This window comes from Crassostrea angulata, chromosome 4 (assembly GCF_025612915.1).
Source record: "Crassostrea angulata isolate pt1a10 chromosome 4, ASM2561291v2, whole genome shotgun sequence".
In the NCBI taxonomy this organism is placed as follows: Eukaryota; Metazoa; Mollusca; class Bivalvia; order Ostreida; family Ostreidae; genus Magallana; species Magallana angulata.
Genome location: NC_069114.1, coordinates 19,480,998 through 19,505,578, shown reverse-complemented (window position 1 = coordinate 19,505,578; position 24,581 = coordinate 19,480,998). Strand labels below are relative to the sequence as shown.

General features: G+C 32.7%; 2 protein-coding genes across 2 annotated transcripts; one reads left to right on the top strand and one right to left on the bottom strand.

Moving 5' to 3' along the window:
• Positions 1-3,281: 3,281 nt before the first annotated feature.
• On the bottom strand, positions 3,282-10,852 carry LOC128179772 (DNA replication licensing factor mcm7-like). The gene is made up of 14 exons (XM_052847356.1): positions 10,709-10,852; positions 10,541-10,620; positions 10,286-10,450; positions 7,645-7,775; positions 7,347-7,527; positions 6,932-7,069; positions 6,559-6,663; positions 6,083-6,160; positions 5,739-5,952; positions 5,527-5,610; positions 4,996-5,207; positions 4,544-4,809; positions 4,061-4,339; positions 3,282-3,889 (listed from the first exon to the last, which is right to left on the bottom strand). The coding sequence occupies exons 1-14, from the start codon at positions 10,737-10,739 to the stop codon at positions 3,682-3,684; spliced, it is 2,172 nt and encodes a 723-aa protein (XP_052703316.1). The 5' UTR covers positions 10,740-10,852; the 3' UTR covers positions 3,282-3,681.
• A 1,669-nt stretch (positions 10,853-12,521) lies between these two features.
• On the top strand, positions 12,522-18,848 carry LOC128179780 (DCN1-like protein 1). Its single transcript, XM_052847371.1, has 7 exons — positions 12,522-12,657; positions 12,741-12,954; positions 13,347-13,515; positions 14,235-14,365; positions 14,512-14,594; positions 18,093-18,189; positions 18,482-18,848. The coding sequence occupies exons 1-7, from the start codon at positions 12,655-12,657 to the stop codon at positions 18,556-18,558; spliced, it is 774 nt and encodes a 257-aa protein (XP_052703331.1). The 5' UTR covers positions 12,522-12,654; the 3' UTR covers positions 18,559-18,848.
• Positions 18,849-24,581: the final 5,733 nt, after the last annotated feature.

Sequence of the window (24,581 nt, the reverse complement as noted above, 5' to 3'; positions counted from 1 at the left end):
GTCGTCCATCCGAATTCAAACAGACCGGGAGCTTCAGTCCTGTAGTTACGAAATGTACATCACTTTTTCTGAAATCCAAGAACACCTATACAAATGTTTTCAATATCTCTTCTTCGCTCTCGTCGTTTGCGCAGGTTTTAACTTCTGTACAAATCAACAAAATTACATAGTGAACTTTTTTTTCTCATTTTAAGATAACTCATCAAAGACTATGTATGCATCCAGTATTTTCAGTACTTTGATTGATGCATTACAAAAACAGCAGATGTTGTAAGGATTATAGAGGAATGTACAATGAAATTATGCGAACATAACATTAGTAAGTATCGAATGCAACTAAAGGATAGGTAAATTATGTAAATTATATGCATAAGGTACAAAACATGTGGTCAAAGATGTAATGTATTTATGAATGAAACGCCCGTGAAATGATGATTTTTAAAAACATTTTCAAACACAACACAACACAATGATGTATTTGTTTATTTAAAGCCTTTATATATACTTTTGTAAAGCCGGTATGTAAAGCTTCGCATATTTGATATTTAATGAAAAATGCAACCATATCTATATAGTGGTGCAAAGTTTGAAGATCCCTCAATCCCAGGGATATATATATATATTATAACATACGACGGTTGTTAGAAAAGTTCGCGGACAAGTTCGATTGCGGGCGGACTATTCGCATCAAACCAGTGAAACATTTCATTTTTAATCTTGACGTATTTTCTAAAAAATATGTAAAGATTTGTTTATTTCAAATGCACCTAAAAAATATATACAGATTAATTATTTTGACAAGATATGCTTCACGGAGCATGTCAGTTTTTTAATGTTTTATATTTTGTACGCATTTTTCCTTTTTAAGAAAATGTACAGTTTAAGCGCATAAAAGTAAACGATATTTCATGAGATCAAAATAAGTTATTAAGGTCATTTTCTGAAAGTTTAAATTAAATTAAAGAATTTCTGACCGTTATGTCACCAAATATGGACGACCAACGCTAGAAAATTGAGTCAAAAACGTTAACGTAAATATATACCTTGGAGCACCGGACAGTTATTAAATTTTGTGTGCTCGCAGAAAAATATCCGATGGAGACCAAAAAGTTTTAGATGCTGCTATTTTTATAGGACAAAGTTTTACAATTGAAACCACAATTGGAATTGAAGGTTTGAAAATGGAAATACTGATATCACAAACTCTTGCCGCAACCCGACCCCCCTTCCCCCAACGGCCCGGATCTGGAAAATACATGTATGGATTTCGCTTTATTTCCTTATCTGAAGTCGAAACTGCGTGGACAGAGATTTTCGGACCTAAATGATCTACGATATGACAAAAAAGACATTCTACAAAAATTTGACAAATAATGGCGGGAACATGCGTTTTATAAATGGGTTAATGGCATGAAAAGTGTGTGAACTAAAGAATGTTTACTTTGAAAAAGAGTGACAGGTTAAAATTGCCTTTCAGTATTTTGACGTCACCTGACGTCGTGGAAATATGAAATATTGCTCCGTAAATCCTATTCATGCGAAATAAATGTCGCTATATCTTTTGTATACTTATTTTCAATTGGTAGTCATTGAATAAAACATACGTCATCCTACAAAGTACACAGTAATTTTGCCGTTAATCACTTTGTCCGCGAACTTTTCTAACAACCCTCGTATATGTCTCTGCTCAATCCCAACTGCCTATTGTGAATTCATTTTTAAAACAAAAACTGCTTTCTTTGGTGATTGGTAGCAACATTGCAGAAAAACAAATAACGTGCGTTATATAATTTTTTTCTGCATTTACCTTCATAACACGCATGAATCACCAAAGAAAATATATTTACATCTTCCAAAAAAAATGAATTAAGAAATAGATCGTAAAGAGTATGCAAAATTGACAAAATCATTGTTAATGTACATCAGTACGCTATATAAAAGAAACAGTCAAGTCATATTATATCGGAATTCGAGTCTACTGACATCATGATTATTCCCTGCAGTCAGTGATTTTCGTTAGGTTGCTGAAGGTTTCGACTAATCGGTAAGTTAGAACTGGATCGTGTAGCTTTCAGCTCTGTCAGTATCTGTGGTGAATTATCATCGGTTTTCTTAAAAGAGGAGGAAATAATCGGTAGTTGTAAATATACATCTCAAAACTTAACCCGTTCTAAATTTGCTAGGTTTTCAAAAAAGCATTCTCTAAATGAATATTCAACAATTTACTTCATCTTTTATACACTGTTTGGCTTTCGGGATAATTTTTGGAATTATCAATATTACCACAGTTGGGTAAATTGCACTAAAATAATGCAAAATGTTTTCGGAACAATAATCTTTCCTGCGAGAAAAAGTGGGGGGGGGGGGGGGGGGGGCTGAACCCTCTATCATGCTATGTTTCTAATGGTTATGTATAACTGCAAAAAAAGGGGGGGGGGGGGCTAACCCCCCCCCCCCCTGGTTCCGACGCCTATGAGAGGAACAGGTTTTTGCAACACTATTTGTCCATCGTACCTGCAAGTGTCTTCAATATACTGCATAAAAAGGGCACATTTTCTTCCAATAGATTTGATCATTAGGTCAATGAAAGCTAATCTTTCAAAAACAAAGAAATGAATTAATTTAATACCACAAAAATTTGATTACTTTCTCATATTTACATCTACCAAGTATTATTCCCTCGATTTCTTATGGAAACTTAAAGTTAATTCATAGCTATATAGAAACAGCCAGACTGAAATCTACATGCCCCATTTATTTGGTCCAAATCAACAGCGGCCCCGTTTATCAATTGGTCGTAACCAACATCAATTTAAGAAAAATCCCGGACTGCACGAGATAATCATGATGTCAGACTCAAGTCTCCCAGGAGACGATTTAGCTGTTTCTTTTAGCTTACGTTCTTATGTACATTAAATCTAATTTAGTGAATTTTACTAACTTTTCATGATAAATTTAATAATTAGTTAAAAGAAAGATGTTAGTATAAACAATAAAATTCTTTCTTTGATGATTCATGCGGGTTACGAAGGTAGCAATCATTGCAGAAAAAAATTACATAATCCGCTAACGCGGTAATATATTTTTCTGCAATGTCGCTACCTTCATATCCAAAATGTTTAAATAAAACATGTCAAGAATTAATTTTATGATAAGGTCACACAAAACCTTACTTTCCTTAGAATGACTGACATTGCAGCTCTTTAGATTTCCAAATTCCTTTTAATAATGCAAGATAATAGGGTTTGGTAGTACAAACAGTAGTTAAAAATACCAACAGGTTGAGATATATACCTTCACTTTATTTCATATTTCCCATAAATACTATTTACAGCATAAAAGTTTCAGATTTTTAAACAAAGCCTGTTGAAAAGACCTATCTTGAACATTGTTAATTCTGAACATGCATTGAACACATATTTGGTGGCAGTTGAACACATACATATATATAAAAGACATACATCGTGAATATAGATCAAAAATATAAAAATCTTTACAAAAATTCAAAATCATGATTAACTTCTCCTTCTTCAGCAAAAGTAGAAATTTTTTAAACATTCATGATTCCTTTTTCATTTTGCTTGAAGGATACAGTTACAAATTGTTCATCTGTATATTGTTTTATTTAGCAACTTATACTACAAGTAAAGAAACCATATAACTACAGATAATTCCTCTCGCTTAGATGAATGTGATTTTGGTGTGAGCCTGGTTAGTTTGCCAGACATTGAGTTCCTCGTACTCCTCTATACAGGCGTCTACCTGGTCAGGTTTGAATCCCTTAGACACACATTGCTCCATCACTTCCGTGATCTTTACGGACCGCAATCCCTTTGTGGGAGCCATTTCTCTGACGATGCTGAAGATCTGATCTGTTACATTATGAGCCCTAAAAGTACAATATGACAGTATTGTAATTAGTAAATATATGGAAGTTTTTGATATTAATCAATACATTAAGTGAAAATGAACAAATTCCATATTTCTCAGATTTGGTTATTTGGGTTACCAAATTTTTATTTTTTAATTGTTGAAATCTATAAGGAGACTGTTTCTTTACCTATTGTGCATCTCGTGGGCAGGATTGAGAGAGTCCTTGGACATTTCCATGAGCCTCATAGCTTCGTTGACGTCCTCCTTCTCCACTGCTTCGGCCAATCGCAGCCTGGCGAGGGCGGTGGACAGACGGAGGATGGCCAGCAGAGTTCGGGCCGAGGTGAATGTGGTGTCCTTGCTATTTCTGGCTTCCTTTCTCATTTCTACGTAAGCTCCGGTGATGTAATCAGCCAAGTTCTCTGGTATCACTGGCTGCTTCTTTTTGCATAGCGCGATGTATCGTCTATAATAATGACATTATCAATGTTATTAAGGCGAAATGTACCCAGTAATGAAAATTAAAGGTTTAATGTGATGTATTGTTAAATGATGTATTTACTGTATGAACTGAAAAGGATATGTAGCGGGGTCTTAAAACATTCAACTGGATTAAAAACAAAATAGACGCAACATTTCAAGGAGACAAAATCAAATCACTTAAATATACCTCATTAGCTTCATCTCCAAGGGAGTGAACTGTGCTGGTGGCTGGACATTGTGCTGATGGACATAAGTTATGTGTTGAGCGAGCCTCAAGTCATTCTCTCGGTCTGCCTTATCCTGTATCAGCCACAACAAGTCAAACCTTGACAGAAGGGCTGCAGGCAACTGAATGTTCTGTTCAATGGACTTCTTTGGGTTGTAACGACCATAAGCTGGATTTGCTGCTGCCAGAATGGAGACCCTAGCGTTGAGACTTGTCATGATGCCAGCCTAAATGTAGCAACAAATATTGATGCATTGTAAACTTATAAACCTCATATATCAATGGAAACATTTTAATAATTCTTGCTATTCACTGATGCATAACATTTTACATTTTCAGCATTAAAATTAATTCGCATCCAAGTATATTCTTTGAATCATACAAGTTTACTGAGCTTGCTCTGGGTTGCCTACCTTGGCTATTGAGATGGTTTGCTGCTCCATGACTTCATGAATAGCCGTTCTGTCACCCTCCATCATCTTGTCGAACTCGTCAATACAACACACTCCTTGGTCAGCCAGCACCAGGGCTCCCCCTTCCAGAGTCATCTCCCCTGTAATGGGGTCCTTCATCACTGCCGCTGTCAAACCAACGCCTGACGATCCCCTACCCGTGGTGTACTGACCTAAACATTTAAAAGTAATGTTATTGCAAATAATTCTTACAAAACTACAATATAGATTTTCATTTTCTAAAGGAGGCTTATAACAAATCCACCTAAATTATTCTTCCAGCTTAACACATTTTGACTAAAAAAATACCCAACACCTTATAAATTCATTCTATTTTTCTTATTTATACAGAGCTTATTTTATCTAAGGACCTCAAAAGATTAAAAATGGTCATGACCATCCTACACATTTCCAAAATTTTACAAGAAATTATTTTGAATTCAGTAGATGTTGCCTATTTAGATGTAATGCTAGTTTAATTTTATATCTTACTTCTAGGGGCCAGCCTATCAATGTATGAGAGCAGCTGTGATTTGGCCACACCAGGATCACCCATCAAGCAGATGTTGATGTTGCCTATTGAGCAAGAAAATTCAATGAATATATTAATATTGTTTTATGTAAGCATTCAAAAATTGTAAACATTCATTGAATATAGTTTCTTTTCAAAACTAAGTCACATAATGCTACATTTGTCACCTCACCTCTGATTTTCATTCCTCTTGGAGACTTGTCCACACCCCCTACCAGGAGCAACAAGAGGGCTTTCTTCACATCTTCATGGCCGTAGATCTCGGGAGCAATACTGCTGGCCAGTTTGTCATAGAAGTCATCCTCTGCTACCTGTTTAATTTCATCCTCTGTCAATTCCTCTGCTCCAAGTTCATCATCCTCTGTTTTGTTCATTTTCACAATTCTCTGAATTAAAATTTAAATAAGACAAAGATATTAGGTATGCTAAACAAAACAAAGTTTCATGACAACAGACTGGCATGTTTTGACAATTTCCAGTAGTACATTCAGTATCACAAAAAATAAATATACTCACATGAGCTTCCAAGTAAGTTTCTGATAGGAGACCTTGCTGAACTTGTCCGAACCCTTGCTTCATCAAAGGCAAGAACACCTTGGTATTGTTAAAGAAAATTTAATGTTGCTTTCCTAATCAAAACCTTTTCAAAGCAAGCAAAAATTTACTGCATAAAATCAAGGGATGTACAGTGATCATTACCAAATGACCTTGGCTACCAGTTAGAGAGGATGTGCTGCACTAGCCTGACTGCCTGGCCAGTAGATGTATAACCTTTATTACTAAGCTAATAAGTTGGAAGTATTTTAAACCTTCAAATATTGGCTAGTAAAATTGGCACTGCCACTAGCCCTGTGAATTCAGTAGCTTTTTGTATCAGGACTAGTAACCTACCATTAATTAATAATTCAATTATTGCAAAATATATATTTGTTACTCTAGTTCACAGATCTCTGCCTGTTTGATTAAATATAATACATATACATGAAGGATACGCCTGTAATGCTGACATGATCTCCTGGCAGGGTACACCTGGTGGTTTCTCCCCGACAGATCACTGTCAAACTCCTGGGTATGTTTCCTACAGGGACTTGGTCACTCTGCATTAACAAGAAAATACAAACTAAGCTGCTGTCTTTTTCACACTCATAAATGACTCTCTTATAATTGTCTTCTTGTTTATCAAATATTGCAAGTATATTAACTTTCTTAGCAGGCTACTTATTTCTTTTTTAAGTCATTTGATTACTGGTCTTACATGGAAGAAAAAATGTCATTTGTGATACTTGGAAAATTTTTTGTGAATCAATTTAGTAATGTCAACACAGTTCTTTTTTTTTATTCATCATCATAAATGGATTTACTTACATGTTCTTGTATTTTAATTTCTTGGAACTTGACAAATTTTGATCCTCTACTTTGAAGGTATAATCGGCCACCAGACCTGTTTGTTGTGCAATCTTGACTTGGGCACATGATCAAAGGCATGAAAGACGGAGAGTTTATCTGCAAAAATCACATGTATAATCTTCACTTTTAATAAAAAGTGTCATTATTTGAATGAACTCTATAAAAGAAATCCTTTATTTCAATCATGCTCAAAATAATGCTTTCAATAAGCTACAGTAAATGTTTTACATCTCAAACACTTATAGAGCTCCGACAACTTTTCTAGTTTTATTCATATCAAAATATGATGATTTGTAGGGTTTTCAAAAGATAGGCCAATAAAAGTATTTCTTCAATTTTATTGTATCATTGCTAAAATGTTCACTCTACTTACAGGCTGGTATGTTTCATTTCCACAGGTATCACAGGTGTAAGTGGCCACCACCATCATAGGTTTGACTTCTGTGGTTCTGGTCACGATCCCCTTCACCTGCACAAGCTTTCCAATGCAGTTTGCTTTAACTTCCCGGATCAGCTGATGTTTCTCGTGACTAGGTGCTTTGAAATACAACTCGCTGAAAAAGAATAACCAAATGTATAAAGTACATTTGCAACAAGGCAAATCTGTGTCAAATGAAGATTTATGATTTAAATGTTAATTGGATGTAAATTTGAGCTAACAGTATACTCACAATCGCCTCATGAGCTCTGCTGGGTACTTGTTTCTAGGATCCCTGGTTATTTCCTGACCATCAGGGTGGTTCTTCTGTTCCATGAGCAGTCTGTGCTCAATGTACACATCAAGGGCATCTTTATGGACAACCTTGCAAATAAATTGCTTCAATTTTACAATTAAGTTTTTTTTTAATATCATTTGATTGATAAAGGACAGGGCTCTACATTAACTTTTTTCCCTACTTGTCTATTCGGACAAGTGACCAAGATATTTACTTGTCCGAACTTCAACTTCACTTGTCCAAAAAATTTTCAATATTAAAGATCAAATATTGTCAACTTGAAAACTACAGTTCTGTGTTACTAAAATAAAGTCATTTATTGACTATTCTTGCTAGTATAATTAATAACCTGACTTTTTAAATGGAAACTTAGTGTCTTTCCTAAATGTATTGGTTCCATATAACATTAAACATGATTTGTCAGCTGTAGCTTGGTTATGGAAAATTACAAGACACTTTAAATTTAGCATCAGGTTTTAAAAATACATGTAACTGTTATATTGATTTCTCAGCTGTTTTTTAAACTTAACATGGAAAGTCATCATAGTCTATTGATGAATGAAACCTAAAATAAATTACATTTCTTTCCATAATCCTTTATCTTTGCTACCTTTTCTTCCTTTCTTTTTCTTAACATGTGTGTTTGGTACTTTGTAAGAACTAAGATCCACACCTTTACAGTTCAATATTGAAAGTTGTTTGTAATTAGTGAACTTCAATCCCCAGGGTTCGACACTAAGGCACGTCCGACCGACATTGTCTAGTAAATGATAGGTCCGGTCGGGTTAAATGTCTGTGTACTAGCCCGACTGGTCGTGTGAAAAAAAAATGTGCACATACTTTTTATGTAATATAAATATCAATAGAAGTAAAAGCACCTTTTCCTAACAGGCTTAAATTCTACAAACCATAATTTAGGTACAACCCAAGGACTAACCTAGAGGATGAAATGGGGGAAATACTTTTTGATCGGTAACTTCGCCGGAATTTCCTCCGAACGAAAAGTCCAAGTCGCCCTTTACACGGAGTTCATATAATTGTGTAAATTAACCCCAACGGCAATAAAATGATAACTATTTCATTCTAAAGACGTCTTCAAAACTCAGTTTATGCCTCTTGTGATTAATTTAGTCTGTCTTATCTTTAGGGGTTATAAATACGGGTGATGCAACTACATGCTGTACAAAACGATGTTTATTACTTTAAGGCTAGTGTTGATATAACATTGAATTTGTTGGTAACTTGTAATTAGCTAATAACACTGCCAATTTTATGCTAAAATAATCAAAACCCTTTGTTTACAGTTATAATAACTTTTTAAAAAATCTAAATCCTCAACATATTGATAATGGTTATTGGGTTGGACTAATGCCACCAAAATACACTAAAAAACAGAGACTGATTTTATTTACAAAACATTTGATCTATAGAATGTATGAATACATCAAATAATTTAGATTAAATAAACTTGATAATTTTTTTTTCAATTTTTAGAATTTGTTTTATTTTTTAATCATAATGACTTGTTTCTAATCTAATTTAAATTATTAAAGTTTAAATCTGTGTATATCTTCATTATTGTTATGCCATTGTCAAGTAATAAAAGTCTCCCAGATTTCTTAAACTTCTCCATGTTTCTCTGTTAAGGAGAATATAAAGTCGATCTCCCTAAAGTTTTGTTGGTCCCTTGTCAACCATTGAATACTTGTATCATTATTAGTACAGTTTGAATAAAATTAAACCTTAAATAGTGTTTGAATGATTCATTATTGGTAAAGATAAATCAATACAACTAAACAGAAACAGGTATTTTATATTCTATGGTTGTCATTACTTTTAGTTTATTTTTGTCAAAATTGGTCAGGGCTAGTAGTAAAAGAGTCAGGGCTAGTGAAAAATTGCTGAGGTAGCCCGACTGGTCTAGTAATTAAAAAACTTAATGTCAAACCCTGATCCCGATCAAGAGTAACTCAATTGCATTGCAATTTGATGTCGGGATCGAAATTCAAAATAACTAATCGATAAACTTATAACGAGACTACGGATAAACTTAACACAAAACTTTTTCTTTTTAAAATGTTTGAGACTTCTTTACATAAAAATGCACTTGTTCAGTCGGACAAGTGGCCAGCAATAATCACTTGTCCGTATATTTTTTTAACTGGTACCGTACAAGCGTTAATGTCGAGCCCTAAAGGAGTGAAATTCTCAGGACAATTAACTAGCTATTATCCTCATAGCCAGTCAATACGTATATATATTAATATAAAGACATTTTGAATCACTATAGTTTGTTCTTCTGTTACCATGTCCATAAGAATGTAAAATTTTCAAATTTGATTGCGCTTAATCAACTCGTCGTCAGCTGTCGTACAACTTGCCACAACACATTATTGCTCTTTCAAGGTGTAATCATATTGAATGCTGTTAGACACTGCAACGGGGTGACAATGCAGTGGCAAGTTGTTTGACGTAGAGTGTGATCAAGTGGTGGGGTGGGTTTTCACAACACATTGTTGTGCAAATGAGCATATCTGGACACCATACTTGATTTAAAGAAAGGAAAATTGTTCTTACTTCTCGTTTAATTTCATACCTCTCTTTCCTTGTAATCTGGTAGAACTTCTTGAATGGCATCAGCAAAGAGAGCTGTGTATCGCCGTGTGTTTTCTTCAATTGCTTCTTTGAGTTCAGGATCAAAATCTGCTATGTTGTCTAAATCAATGGTCAAGGCGACTTGTTCTCTATGGGCAATTTTAACCTGTGAAACGAATGTCAATCAAATTTTGTCCCCTTTACAATAATTTCTATTTGAACAGCTGAAAGGAATTAGGGATATATGACTAATTACCAGTTGTTGTCCATAAACAAAATCCTTTCCACCATCTTCGCTATCAACGTAGAATTCTCTCAAAAAGGTCTTGATCTTTTCTGCAAAAAAACAACACTTTACATTGAAGTTTGTTTCCCGATCAAATAGAAATAAATTTATGCAAAGAAAAATTAACAAAACACAAACCTTTATCAGCGGCATAGTCTCTTGGTGGCATTTTGATGTTTAGCCGAGAACTTTCTTTGTAGTGTTAATCACGCTGCTGGTGGTATTCTAAACAACAACAATGCCTTCGAGTTATGGCGCGAAATAAGTACCACGTGGTGCAACAGAGAGGAAGTGTCTAAAAAACGAAAACAAAAATATTCGGATAAAATTGAACTTACAAAATAATCGGGATCTGTTCGTGAAAACATTTTAAAAAAAAATATCCATGTTGTCATATTCCAAAAAAAAAAAAAAAGGGAGAGAAAGATTTCCGTACATTATCTTAGCATTGTGGCTTCAAATATAAATAGATTATTTATGTCTCTGATAAAATCAAATCAATTAAAAATTCGCTGCTAAATCTAAACTAAGTAAGAAAAAAAATCCTATTACTATGGCTAAGGCGACTTGAACACATTTTGTTTTAAGATTGAATGTTTACACTTCGAAATTTAAATGTAGATTAGGATAATCGAAATAAAAATGTAAATCATAAAATTGAGGCAAAAATTGTAATAGTTAAACTCGAACCAATTTCGCTTCTGTGACTAGCTTATTTTCACGCTTCTATTTATGCAATACAATCGTGTAGGAAAATCAAATAGGTAACATAGCATTTATTTATTTATTTTTTTTTTTAATATTTTGGAAGTTATTGAATAATGTCACTATACCAGTTGAAGTGTCGGATATCTCCTTAATTTTTCTTATGTTTTGTTTCAGTTTGTTTACTTCTAGACTAACTGTTAAGTTTGTTTTGTTGAGGTTGATTTTCTCTAAAAAATGAATAAATAAATTCTAAATTAAGTTCTCCTCCTGATCTTTCAAAAATTTTCCAGTGTAACGGGGTAACAAGTATGCCCGAGTTATATACATGTACTCAAAAGTATAGTTCAACTTTATAATTTAATTGAAATCTGACCATTTGCAATATTATACATGTGGGTAGCCCTCTTTGTTCTTGTTGAAAAAGAGAGGATACATACATGAACATTGAATATCTTTTTTCCTTTGTTTGTAGAACATATTCTAAAGCTAGAAATAATCTTTTTAATTGCCCGTTTAGTTCTGATTCAGGCACGTAGCATCAGGGGGGGCCTGGGGGGGCCTGGCCCCCCCACTTTTTCTTGAAGCAACAAATTTTTTGAAATTTACATATAAAAAAATGATTTATAATGGAGTTGGCCCCCCCCCCCCCACTTTTTTGGAAGCAAGTAAAAAATTGATATGAAAATAAGGAAATGAGGAGTCAAATTGAAGTCCCCCCCCCCCCCACGGATTAGGTATTTCATGATTTGGAAGGAAAAAAATTTTGGGAGGTAAGAATTTTTTTTGGAAGTATAGTTTAACCCCCCCCCCCCCCCCCCCCCCCCCCCCCCCCCACGGATTAGGATTTTGAAGATTTTTGGAAACTTTAAATTTCCTTTTTTTTTTTTTTTTTTTTTTTTTTTTTTTGCTTGTCAAGATTTTTTGGATGGGTCTGGCCCCCCCACTTTCAAAAACGATGCTACGTGCCTGTGATTTAAACATAGTAGATACCCGCTTAAAATTGTTACTTTGGGGTAATGAAATTTAGTTGTTTCTGGGCGTAAACTGAAAAACTTTGTTGCATGCTGTTCACAAATTCCTAGATGACACCTGTAGGCTCAAATAATACATATGTTGCATGTAATTTATATTCGTACCACTGCATTGCATGTACCATCAAAATCGTTACTAAAGTTTTAAACTTAAAAAAAGAAGAATAAGTGACGCTTTATCTTTCAAAAAAGAGTCTATATTTTTACAGTAACGAATTTGCTGAAAATTTCATCGCGATCTGAAATCGACGAGGAAGCATTCCCCAAAAGGAAAGTGCTATCTATAGGTTTCCGTACGCATGCGCGTGAACTTTCGTGATCCTAGACTATGGAGTAACATCTGAAATGGTAAGGGAAAGGAAAAGATAAACTATTGGTTTTGTTGTTGCCATAATAAATATATAACTGATTATGGATACTTGAATTTGTAGCACAAGTTGAAAAGTTCCCAAAAAGATAAAGTGAGGCAATTTATAGCCTTCACACAAACGGGAGAGAAATCAGCCATCAACTGTTTAGGTGCTCACGATTGGAAACTCGATGTTGCAGTCGACAATTTCTTTCAAAACCCAGATCGCTACAGTAGCGAACCTCGATCTTCCGCCGATAAAAAGAAACTCGACGCCTTATGGCAAAGATACAGGGGTATAAACTTATATTTTACAGGACAACCATGTATCTGTGTTTGTGCCTGCTCGAATTTCCTCGAAACGATTTCACAGTATTGTAGAGTCTAGTTCAACTGTACACAGCGATTGTTATAACTGAAGATTAATTTTTCATACATTCAGAGAACCCAGAGGTTGCTGAAATTTTAAATCTTGTTAATATCTATAAGCTTAAACATGTTAAAGTGAATTCATTGACAAAACCAATAACATGTTTGATAGAATATAGAAATAGTATGGTTTATTTGCCTAGATAGTTTGATATTATATTTGCAGTATGGTAAATTTGTTCCTGAATTCAGAATAGCTAATTTATAAATTGAATGTTTATTATAATAACTTAAGCTCTGATTATATTTTTATATATAGATCCCCATGAGGAAGATAAAATGACAGTTGACGGAGTGATGAAGTTCCTGGAAGATTTAAGTTTAAGTCCAGAATCTAGAACTGTATTGCTCATCGCGTGGAAATTTAAAGCCGCAACACAGTGTGAATTCACAAAAGAAGAATTTGTCAATGGAATGACAGAATTAAAGTAAACTATTACGTTTTAAATGATTTCAAAAGGGACACTCATTAGCTGCAGGTTTGTATAGCTCCTGGTCTAAAAAAATTGGATGAATGACCTGGGAGCTACAGTTTTGTTTCTGATAAAAAGTTGCAATTACAGCACATAAAAAATTGTGCAAGTTTTAAACTGATTAACCTTATTTCCACACAAAAAGTGTACAACTATCTGATTCCAAAAAATTCCTCGGACATTTTGTTACAGATATCGTCTCTTTATTTGTCTATGATATTCTGTTTAACGCCATCACTAGCCACAAATAGCGAAGTGGTGAATTGGTGCAGTTTGTTTATGTAAAAATGGCGACTCTCAATCTGCACATGAATTTAACATACTTCATTTCCCGAGGTTGGTTAGCATGTTTAAGAGAAAGTCTGAGGCAAGTATTGTGACAATTTCAGTAGTAAATTGCTTAAAGAATTTAATGGTTTTAATTTTTTTCACAGTATTTCTGTTGAAATAAGATTAGTTGCCATGAATTTCAACTTTTTAACACATGCAAAACTGTAGCTACCAGGTCATCTTTCTGAATTTTTCAGACTTCGAGCTACAAACCTGTAGCTAGACTCTCATATGTCAAACGCAATATACTTCTCTCATTCATTCTCTCTCTCTCTTTAAAATATTTAATGTTGACACAAGCATCTATAACTGAATTGTATTTTTTCTTATGTTTTTTTTTCCAGCTGTGATTCAGTAGAAAAATTGAAAAGTAAATGTCCAATGCTAGAACAAGAAATCAGGGATTCCAGCAGATTTAAAGACTTTTATCAATTCACATTCAATTACGCGAAAAATCCAGGACAAAAAGGATTAGGTGAGTTTATTCAACATATTTCTACAAAACCAAACACATTGAGAGTATGGAAGTTATAGAAAGTTTTAAATGCATTTGATTTGTATGATGAGAGATTTATTTTTATCCGAACATCATTAATAAATAGCATTTGATTTATGTTTTAGATCTAGATATGGCAATAGCATATTGGAATATAGTTCTTGCAGGCAGATTCAAGTTTCTTAAACTGTGGAGTGATTTTCTGCAGGTAATGTAATGTACCAGTAAACTTATTATACCCCCACAAACGAAGTTTAGGGGGGTATATTGGTTTCACCCTGTCGGTCTGTCTGTCTGTCTGTCTGTCCGTCTGTCTGTAGATGCAACTTTGTTTACTACTGCATGGAACAGTCTGAGAATTTGTACATATGTTGATCACAATCTGAAGATGTGCACCTGCAATGTTTTTTAAGATCAGACAAGATTTAATGATTTTATGACAGTTTTCATTTTCCTTATTCTATATATTGTACACTGATGTTGAAAAGTAAGGGAGGTAATCATAAAGATTTTATTAATTAATTAATAGTATTAAAACACTCTAAAATATATTTATATAAATACATCCAGATGGAGGTTTTTTGTCTTTATGTCTTAAAGGGACTTGGACAAGATTTGAGATCAACAATTTTATTTTTATTTTTTAGTATAAAATGGTTTATTGGTGCATTTTAAATGATTGACCAATATATTGAATGTTAAAGTCAAGTTACAAGCGAGATACAGAGGTAATAATCGATAGTTATGTAAACAAAGCTCGAGTCTTATAGTTGTTTACAAAAAAATATAATGTAGAGAATTACCATTTCTTCAGGGTTGGAAATTCACCAAAAATAGCAGCCAGCCACAGGGCTGGCTACTTTAAAAAGTTACCAGCCCTGCCCAAAATCTGCCAGTCCTGATAAAAATGTTCATTATTATGAATGAACTATACATAAAGCTTAATATTTACATCTGTAACACAGGCCCCTCGAAATCTTTAACTTTTACAAGTACCATATCTAAACATAACCCAAAGAATTTAACATGCTTAAAAAATTAACTATTCATCTACATGTATATAATTATAAACCCTCTTTTAGAAGCCAGCTAACAATGTCATAATCATGAACTTTCTAAACAATGTCAAAGATTGACAATAATATGATATCAAATATTGAAAGGGATTAAGTTAAAACAACTGTAAATAAATGTGATAAAAATTTATTTATTCGGTCAGATGCACTCCATTTAACTGCTAATTGTGTTTTGGTCTCACAACACTATTTTTCTGTAGGTTCAAAATATGGTCAAAGCAAAATAATTCCAGATTTCTCGTTTGTTTTGAGGGGTTCTCCGCCAGTGACAGGGCTCTATTGTCAATGAGATAAAAACGGTTAAAACTAATAATTTTTCCGCTTTTGTAAAAATACGAGGTAACTTGATTTTCTTATGCCAATGACTTGCACATGTGATGAAAATGCTTGTACTTGATTTTCAACCACATGAGTAACTTCGATGTCTCCGAGTAAACTCTTGTGTCTTTGTGTTTATTTGCTACTAAATCGTTTATGAATTATTGTTTTAAAAGTTGTAAAGGGAGATTTCGCCAGAAGATTGTTTAAAATCAACTACCCACATCTAAGTATGCGTAATTTTGTTAAGAATATATCGTAAAAAATAATAGTGGTGTACAACCTATCCACCCTCGACATGCCGACATTGTTTACAATAGAGCTTCCCATTTGTTTCATTACTTATCAGCCATTCAAATTCTACTTTCCATCCCGGAACTGTACATTGGGGTCTTTTGTTTTGGTTGTATACTTTTTTTTCCCTTAACGCTTTTTGGGAATCGACAAACTCAAAAATTGCGCATCATCTAGCATGTTGCTTCTATTGCACTAGTGCCGAACAAAATTGTATTGCGAACACTGGTTGGCTATAACAATCATGCAGACCAATGAGCGAATAGATTATACAACTTGTAGAGCTTACCTAATTCTCAACGAAATCTAACAACCGACATTGTCTGTACTTTTTGTGAATGAGGTAAATAAACTTAAAAATAGAAATTGTCGGTTTTAAACTAGGAATTGGCTATTAAAATTAGCCCGACCGCCGGGCTGTCTTTTGAAGTTTCGCCCCCGCCTGCCTAAGAAACAGACCGCCCCGGGCGGTCGGGCGGGCTCTTATTTCCAACCCTGATTTCTTAGACAAAATAACATGTAAAAAACAATTTAAACTAATTTAATATCTTCTTAAATACTATTATCAACAATAGAAAGTTACATTTGATTAAAATTTATACATGTACCAGTAAAACGAATATGTAAAAAATGACAATATTCGAGCTTTGTTTACAAAACAAAGAATTATGAACTCTGTATCTTGCTTATAACTTGATATTTGAGTTTCAAATTTTAACATAGCATTACAAACTTCTATATTTATCTGTATAAACATTGAAAATGGAAAAATGAAAATTGAAAATTTTAAGTCAAATCGTGTCCAAGTCCCTTTAACTAAATTTATTTTTTATAAGTACATTCTATTAATTGACAATGCAAAATTTTTGTTTGTCATTGATAAATTCTTAAGAGCCAATAAGAACATCAAAGACAAGTGTGGCTGAATTCATTTGTCCCAAGGGGGCCATTATCTGAGCCATGGTTTAGATGTAGCATGTGTTTAGGGAAAATTGATAATCTGTAAAATGGGCGGTGGTTTTGGGGCTATTTTAAAACTGTTTCATGTAAACCAAAAGTTTCTATCATTATAAGGAAATAAATAATATCATTATTAATAAAGAAGTTAACTATTTTTAGAAGTTGTTTAAATTTATTAGTCAAGTAAATTGATGAAGTGACTCTATAGGACATTAATTAAAATGAAATTCAAAATTACTGATATGATTGTAGGGTTTTGGCAGTTTTAAAATTGTTTGTAATATTACATTTTCTTTTTTACATATTTTTACATAGTATGGTAATTATGGTAATGTTTTGGGAGTTTATTAAATTTAACAAGCTCATCAAAGAAAATCATAGTCCTATGGGATCAATTTTCTGATATGGAGTTCCATTGTACCACAAGAGAAAGTGGGGAAAATTTGAAACAACTAATTGCAGCTGTCAAGACTCTTATTAGAAAGATATTCAAAGTTTTATCAACAGAAGAGCATTGCTTGGCTACTGGTATTACCATTTACTGCAAAGAGAGGGGTTATTGTCATTTTGTTGGTTTTTCTTTAAAACAATTAAATAAAAATAATATCATCAGATACAAAAATTTGTAGATGTATTACTGTTATACATATGTATTTACAGTGAAATTCTGACAATTTTGATTTTTTTTTTTATACAGTTCTAGAATTTATTTTCATTTGTATGTGTACCAAACCATTATTATTCAATTCAATTATTTGTCCCATTTGAAATTAGTCTTGTGGGGGTATTAGTCCTATTAGGACAGTTCTAGTTATAATCGGTGTTATGTCTTCAATATAGTGAGAATTTTTTTGGTAAGAACTCAATGTACTATAAATACATCTACATTCATGAAATTAACTCGTGTCTAATTCATCATTTAAAAAATTATCTAGTTGCCTTCAATGGATGTTGGAAAAATATCTCAGAAATTGAAATTTCATTAAGTGTGTTGTGAATTACATTAACTCTCAGCATGTTAAGTATGCTGATATTGGATTTTTTCTAATTTTTTGAAGGAACATCATAAAAGATCAATTCCCAAAGACACATGGAACCTTTTATTAGACTTCTGTAATATGATAAATGAAGATATGTCAAATTATGATGAAGAAGGTAATATATATCGTCTTGCATTTAAAATAGTTACTCAAGTTTGATGTTTTTGAATAACAAATTCATTCAAAGTTTAATTGCTCATTACATTGGTAAAACATTTTAAGAGTGTGATGCCACTGTTTTTCTGTGATATGAAATTTCATCCTATTGATTTTTTTATCATACAATATAATTTCCAATCATATTCATACAAGTATCGTTTTATAGAAATTTAAAAGGTGAAATACTTTAAAAAAAAGATATACATCATCTATGCTTTATAAGAGTAAAGACTGTTTTCTTTCTGCAGGAGCTTGGCCGGTGTTAATCGATGAATTCGTTGAATATGCAAAACCATTGATTGGACCCAAAAGTACCACTGTATGAGGAGAGGGGCTGGTGTTCTCTGACGAGTTGTTCCAAGTTTCTTCGTTAGAAGAAATTTACCGGGAGGGGTGTAGTAGTACTGCCAGAAATACAGCACGGACTTCAGGGAATCCCAGTTTCGTTTCGGTTAAAAGACTATTTATAGCACAATATTATCCCTCCTCTCAGCCACAACTGAACTTGACATGCAAAGAATATTAAATATTCTGGTTATTTAATGATATTTTTACAATGATTATGGAGTGATGTCTTTGTATATGTTTTATGTATTAATACAGCTATAAAAAGCATATTTCTTGTCTTTGCTAACAAGTTAGTTGATGTGCAGGTATTTATTAAGAAAGTATTACTTGATTGTTGATTCACACAATGTACAACATTTTTATAAAGTTTTATTAGGGTGGAAGTTTAGAACATCTCCTTTTCTTGTTGCAAGAGATTGTGAAAATGAGTTCCTGGTACACCATACATCACTTATAGCTTTGTGTAAACACGTTAATAAAATTATTGGAGAAAAAAAACTGACAGAAACAAAATAAAAACTATATAAAAGAAAGAATTGCAGAATTTTTTGGCGAAGTGAACAACATTTGCCTTACATAAGTTAATTTGTTAATAAATTACTAATAAAATGAAGAAATCAACTGTTAGAGGCTACCCAGGATTTCCTTTTGCTAATATATAACATACCTTTCAATCCATATGCAGTGGTGTGTGCTACAATTTTGAAGAGTTATTTCCCTTTCTTTAACTAAGCTAAAATTTTCAGTGAGCACTGAGCAATTTTTTTTTTTTATAAAATCTTTTATTCATGTATACTGCAACACCTTTTTAAAAGATGAAAACCCCCAAATGAAACGGGGCATTGAAATATGACTCATGCAGAATGGTTGATGACCAAAAATTGAAGAAAGTTGGACACATTGTTTAAAACAACGAATATGAAATTATACCTAAACTGTCTGTTTGATTGGACATTTATATTTGTTATCTGAAAATGTTCACTGATTAAAGGGATTCCGAGTTGGTCCCACCAGCATAAAATGCTGTAAAGTTTATGAATTATCTGCATCATTTCAGCTTTGACTTCTGGATGAGTTTCGATGTCGTAAACGAATTCCAAATAGGACGCAGTGTGTGTTAGGATCCGCCTCAGTTGCTGATGTGAAACGTTCTGAAAACAAATTATATAATACCATGAATGATGAAACTATTATGAAATGTAATCATAATCTGTTGCATGAACAAAATTGGCTGATCACCAGACCAGTTCACAAATTTCGGAAATTCCTTCTTCCAGTAGATTTTCCGAAAGAGGAACGGGATCTGTTACCTATTGACGCACTACTGCCCGTGTCACGTGTGTCAACGATGACATTATGACATACAAACGGGACAGCAAGCTACATCAAAACAAACAATACTAGGTTACGTAATATATGTATAGTGCTGCAGTATGATCCAACAGCGTTTTGAAACGGTCGCATGATCATGACAAGTCAAGCATTGCGTGTCTGGTATATGTACGACCGACTTATGAAGGATTATTAAAGACATAAATACAAGTAGCTATAGACCTTGGTTTCTTGTATGACCGTGGGTGGCAAAATTCGTTTTTTCTCTCTGCGTTTCTATATAGAGCGCTCGTTTTTAAGTTCAGTTTTTACAAGACCGTATTATGAATAAGGTGGCAAGTTTTATCAACATTTTTGACCAGTTTTCCTTTGGCAAAACGATTTGCATCTAGACAAAAAGTTTGCGTATTGCCCCCCCCCATGGCTTTTCGAACCTTTAAAAATTATACATGTAAATACAGATTTACACCGTCGATGAATTTAATACGGAAACCGGATAGGCAAAGTTGCCATGAAATAATAAAAAAAATATGTGAAAACAATCCTATTAACGCTGTCAGCTCTTCAACAAGTGATAGATCATTTTTTATTAAAAGGGAAAACTATTTTTTTCAAGTTCGTAGGATTATTTTTTTTATATCCTAGAATTCGGCTACTATTTAATGACAGAAAAATGAAATTATATCAATCCTTTAATTCGTCATTCTAAAAAATCAACTATTATTCAAGTTCTTGTATATCTATTAGACTATCAACTTACAGGAAAATGATTTATTTTGTAAAGTATCTTGATTCCTTGGTAAAGTTTCTTTTACTTTCCATTCATAAAGACGGCCTATAAAGTTTGAGGAATCGACACATTTTAAGGTAGATACCGTAATTAACTGCATGGTATTGTTCGGACTACCTTGAAGCCAAAGATGTAAAAAGTGCTCGTCACAAATTTCTTAGAAATTGACGAACAATCAAGTCTAGAACATTTGAAGGAAGTCTGTACGCAAGTCAGAAAAAAATCTGTTGATTTTTATTCTTAATTATATAATCTTAAAGATAAATTGGAGAATGCTTTTAATTAGAAATATGTAGGGATTTCTTGGGATAAGGTACCACCGATTATTATATAAATTTCGTGTATGTTTTGATCATTGCTAAATGCTTTAGTATAAAATGTTTTGACATACTAATCTCGCATCTATAAATTCCCCATATAATCAACTGGAATATATTGAAGTTCTTTATCAGAACATCACAAACGAATTCCAAAAGATTTTTGCAAGTTGAGTTTTACGTCCCCTAACTGGCTTCAGGAACAGTAGTAAGTTTCAAAATCTATAACTCTCGGTATATAGCCAGGAAACGACGCCGAAGTAGTGCATGGAATCATCTCTCGGAAGGATATATATGTATCATCATGCTAAATTAAAAATATGGCTTACACGATTAGAAACATATATATTTTGTTCAATTTTACAATGTCATAATATTGTTAATTCTAAAACGTTGTTATTACAGTTTTTGAGTTATGTCCAAGAAACAAAATATTGCGCTGCAGGCAAACAGGCGGATATATTACCTGATTCCAAGATCATTAACTGTAAACAGACGAAACTCCTATTTTTGATTAAAATATCATGATTAGTTTTCAAAAGAAAAGGTTTGAAAAGCTACAAATTTAATAGTAAAACTAAAACAAACGCAAAAACAAATGGATTATACAAAATTATTTTATTATTCAGAATCTGTTTCTAAAGTTGTACTATTTCAAAATTTCAACTTCAGTCTGCTATCAGTTTATGGTGTTATGCATGGCCAGAACTTACTGTACAAAGCACGGACACGAACGAGCATCTCGTGACTTTTGATCGGAAAGTGAATTTTATATCGGTGACGACCGAGTGAGATTGAACATCGGACCTTTTGCTTTCATTTTACAATTTGTATAGACTATACGTTGGTTTTATGTTCTCTATCGAAATGTTCCTATCGAATTTTTTACGTGAGCAGTTTGACCTAGAGACCATTGTTTTAAACTCACATACATGTAATTGGTACTGGTTGGACGAATTAATTGCTGATAACATAAATCGGCCCATGTACAATGTATAAGTGTACTGTATATCATGAACGGAATATGCAATACATAAATTATCCTCAATTATTATATAATTTTTTAATGAAATAAAACAGCTGGATAAATTCTTTGTTTAGACGACTTTTTATTCTTTCATGATTTGAAAGCTTATTCTGTACTCTGTTTATATTTATTATCTCTTAGCAAGGATAAAGATAATTAACATTAACTATGTAATAACTATATATCTATCTATCTATCTATCTATCTATCTATCTATCTATCTATCTATCTATTATATTTTCATCTTCTAAAACGTAGATACTATGTAGACAATTAGAAATTTTGAAAATGATAAACACAATTAAAGTTACTGTATCATTATAGTAAAAGTTCCAATATCATAACTGAATTTAATACATGTGAATATTTTAAAGATATTTTCTTTGAATGTCAAAGATTTAAAAAAAATCTCCACATCGAGCGTGGAAACAAAGATTTAAATTATTCCTTGTAACATTGGACTATGATTTAACCATGTAAAATTTGTAAATCATAATCCAAATAGAGTTAATATGCTGGATATATCTTATAACATTTTGATGGCATACGAGATATATAATTTATCTTTCATTTAGGAAGGGCGTTTACCTGTCTTAAGTTTTCGACATAGTTATACACACTTTATAAAATACAATTTTAATTAAACTTTTCAACATTTTAAAAATCAAATCATGCAAAGAAGGGTTCCTATAAAGACCCTACCTCCAAATTCTGTGCACTGTTAAGAAACTGAGAGATATGTGGAAGTTGGATCTGTTTTAGAGCTGTATACAACCTGCAACTGGTTAGCCTCCTACTTATCTGCTTCATAGAAAAATAATATAAAACAATGAGAAAATCCAACTCTGGAAATCAGTTAACCTTTTTTCAGTTTATTTGATTTTAAAGCTTACACTTGTAAGAATGGATCTATTTGGTAAGTTGTTTGTTGTCTGTTGTCCAAGACAAGAAGGATTGACGAAGGAGTTTTTCAGATTTGTTACCAACTGGAGACAGTCCTGACTTGCAATAAGAATAGTTCTTTGTATAAAGAACGTTTCCTCTGGGGTAATGTAATTTCCAAGAGAAACATCGTCCAGAGTTTCTGTGGGCATTGTGGACAAAGAAGAATCAAAACAAGGACGCAGCCATCTTGGATTTGTGTCTGGTATATTTTTGCACCAACCCGTATATCTGCTACACAGAACCACTAACAAATCTGAATTCAGAATAAAGAAAAAAACATAAACACTTGTATATATAGTAGGTAATATACCAAGAAATATAAAACACTTACAAATAATTCGAAGCAACATGATGATGGTAAAAATTATTTTTAAAAAAATATAGGCCAATCGCATATATATAGCAATCTAACACACAACGGACTCATACTTTCAAAATTTTTATCCTTTTTGCAAATGTTCATGTTTTTCCCGAGACAACCAAACGAGCACTTTCCTTTTTCATTGCATTCAAGGCTACTCATGAACATTTCATTAACAAATCAAAGAATTAATTTCGAAAATTACCAATCTGGATTTTATTGTCTTTTTTTTAAAATGATAAGTACATTTGTACGCATTTGAATGGCTTTGGTCCAAATGCTTTTGAAAGTTTTAATGTTCGAAGAAATTTTCTAATTAGCCTCACCCATCTGCGTGACAAAAGCTTATTTTATGACATTTTTGGGGGCTCAAATGAAACATTAAAATGCTTCGATAAGTAAGACAACAACGTTTAAGAGACGTTTAAGTACTTAAATTGGGTTATTATTTTTTAAATTGCTAAAACTTATCATTATAATGATCAAATTAAATAATGTATAACTTAAAAAATATTTCAAAAAATGACAGTCATAAGGAGTAAAAGTAAAATTATTCAAAATAAATTTGTAATTTTAATGACAAATTGCTCCAAAATCTAAAGTTTAATTGTAAAACGATACCCAGATGTCTTAAGATATATGTTGAATGTGTTTATGTTGAATGTGATGAAGGTTATAATTTTGTTAAAGAGGACAGGAATTTATGATCTTTGGTCGAAAGTGATAAACAAAATCATTATAAAACATAAGATGATGATTATGTGATTAATGTAACTATGAAAAAATCACATGATTCTAATTTGGCTAATGTAATTTCGATTTCAAAATTTCCATTGAAAATAATTCATTGCATGTTTAAAAAAATAAGCCCAAAAGATCTTTCTTAGAATTCGGTGTTAAAAGTGAAAGTGGGTTAACACGTGTAAATTGCTGTGGTTAATTACTCGGGACTATGAATTTTGATATGACTACTATTATACAAAATATATCAACCTACCAGATGATGTTTAAAATTTGAAGGTAAGACATTTAACTTTCACCTTTACTCAAAATTATGAAACTACAATGTATATAAGAGATCTTTTGACTCAACATCTCGAATTCAAATAAAGTTAAAAGGAATGCTACATATAAATGACACATGGCATTCTTTTCTTAAAGTAGATGATATTAATGTAAAGAACGTGAGAAAATGTAATGAAATCTTACATGATAGCCAATATGCTTA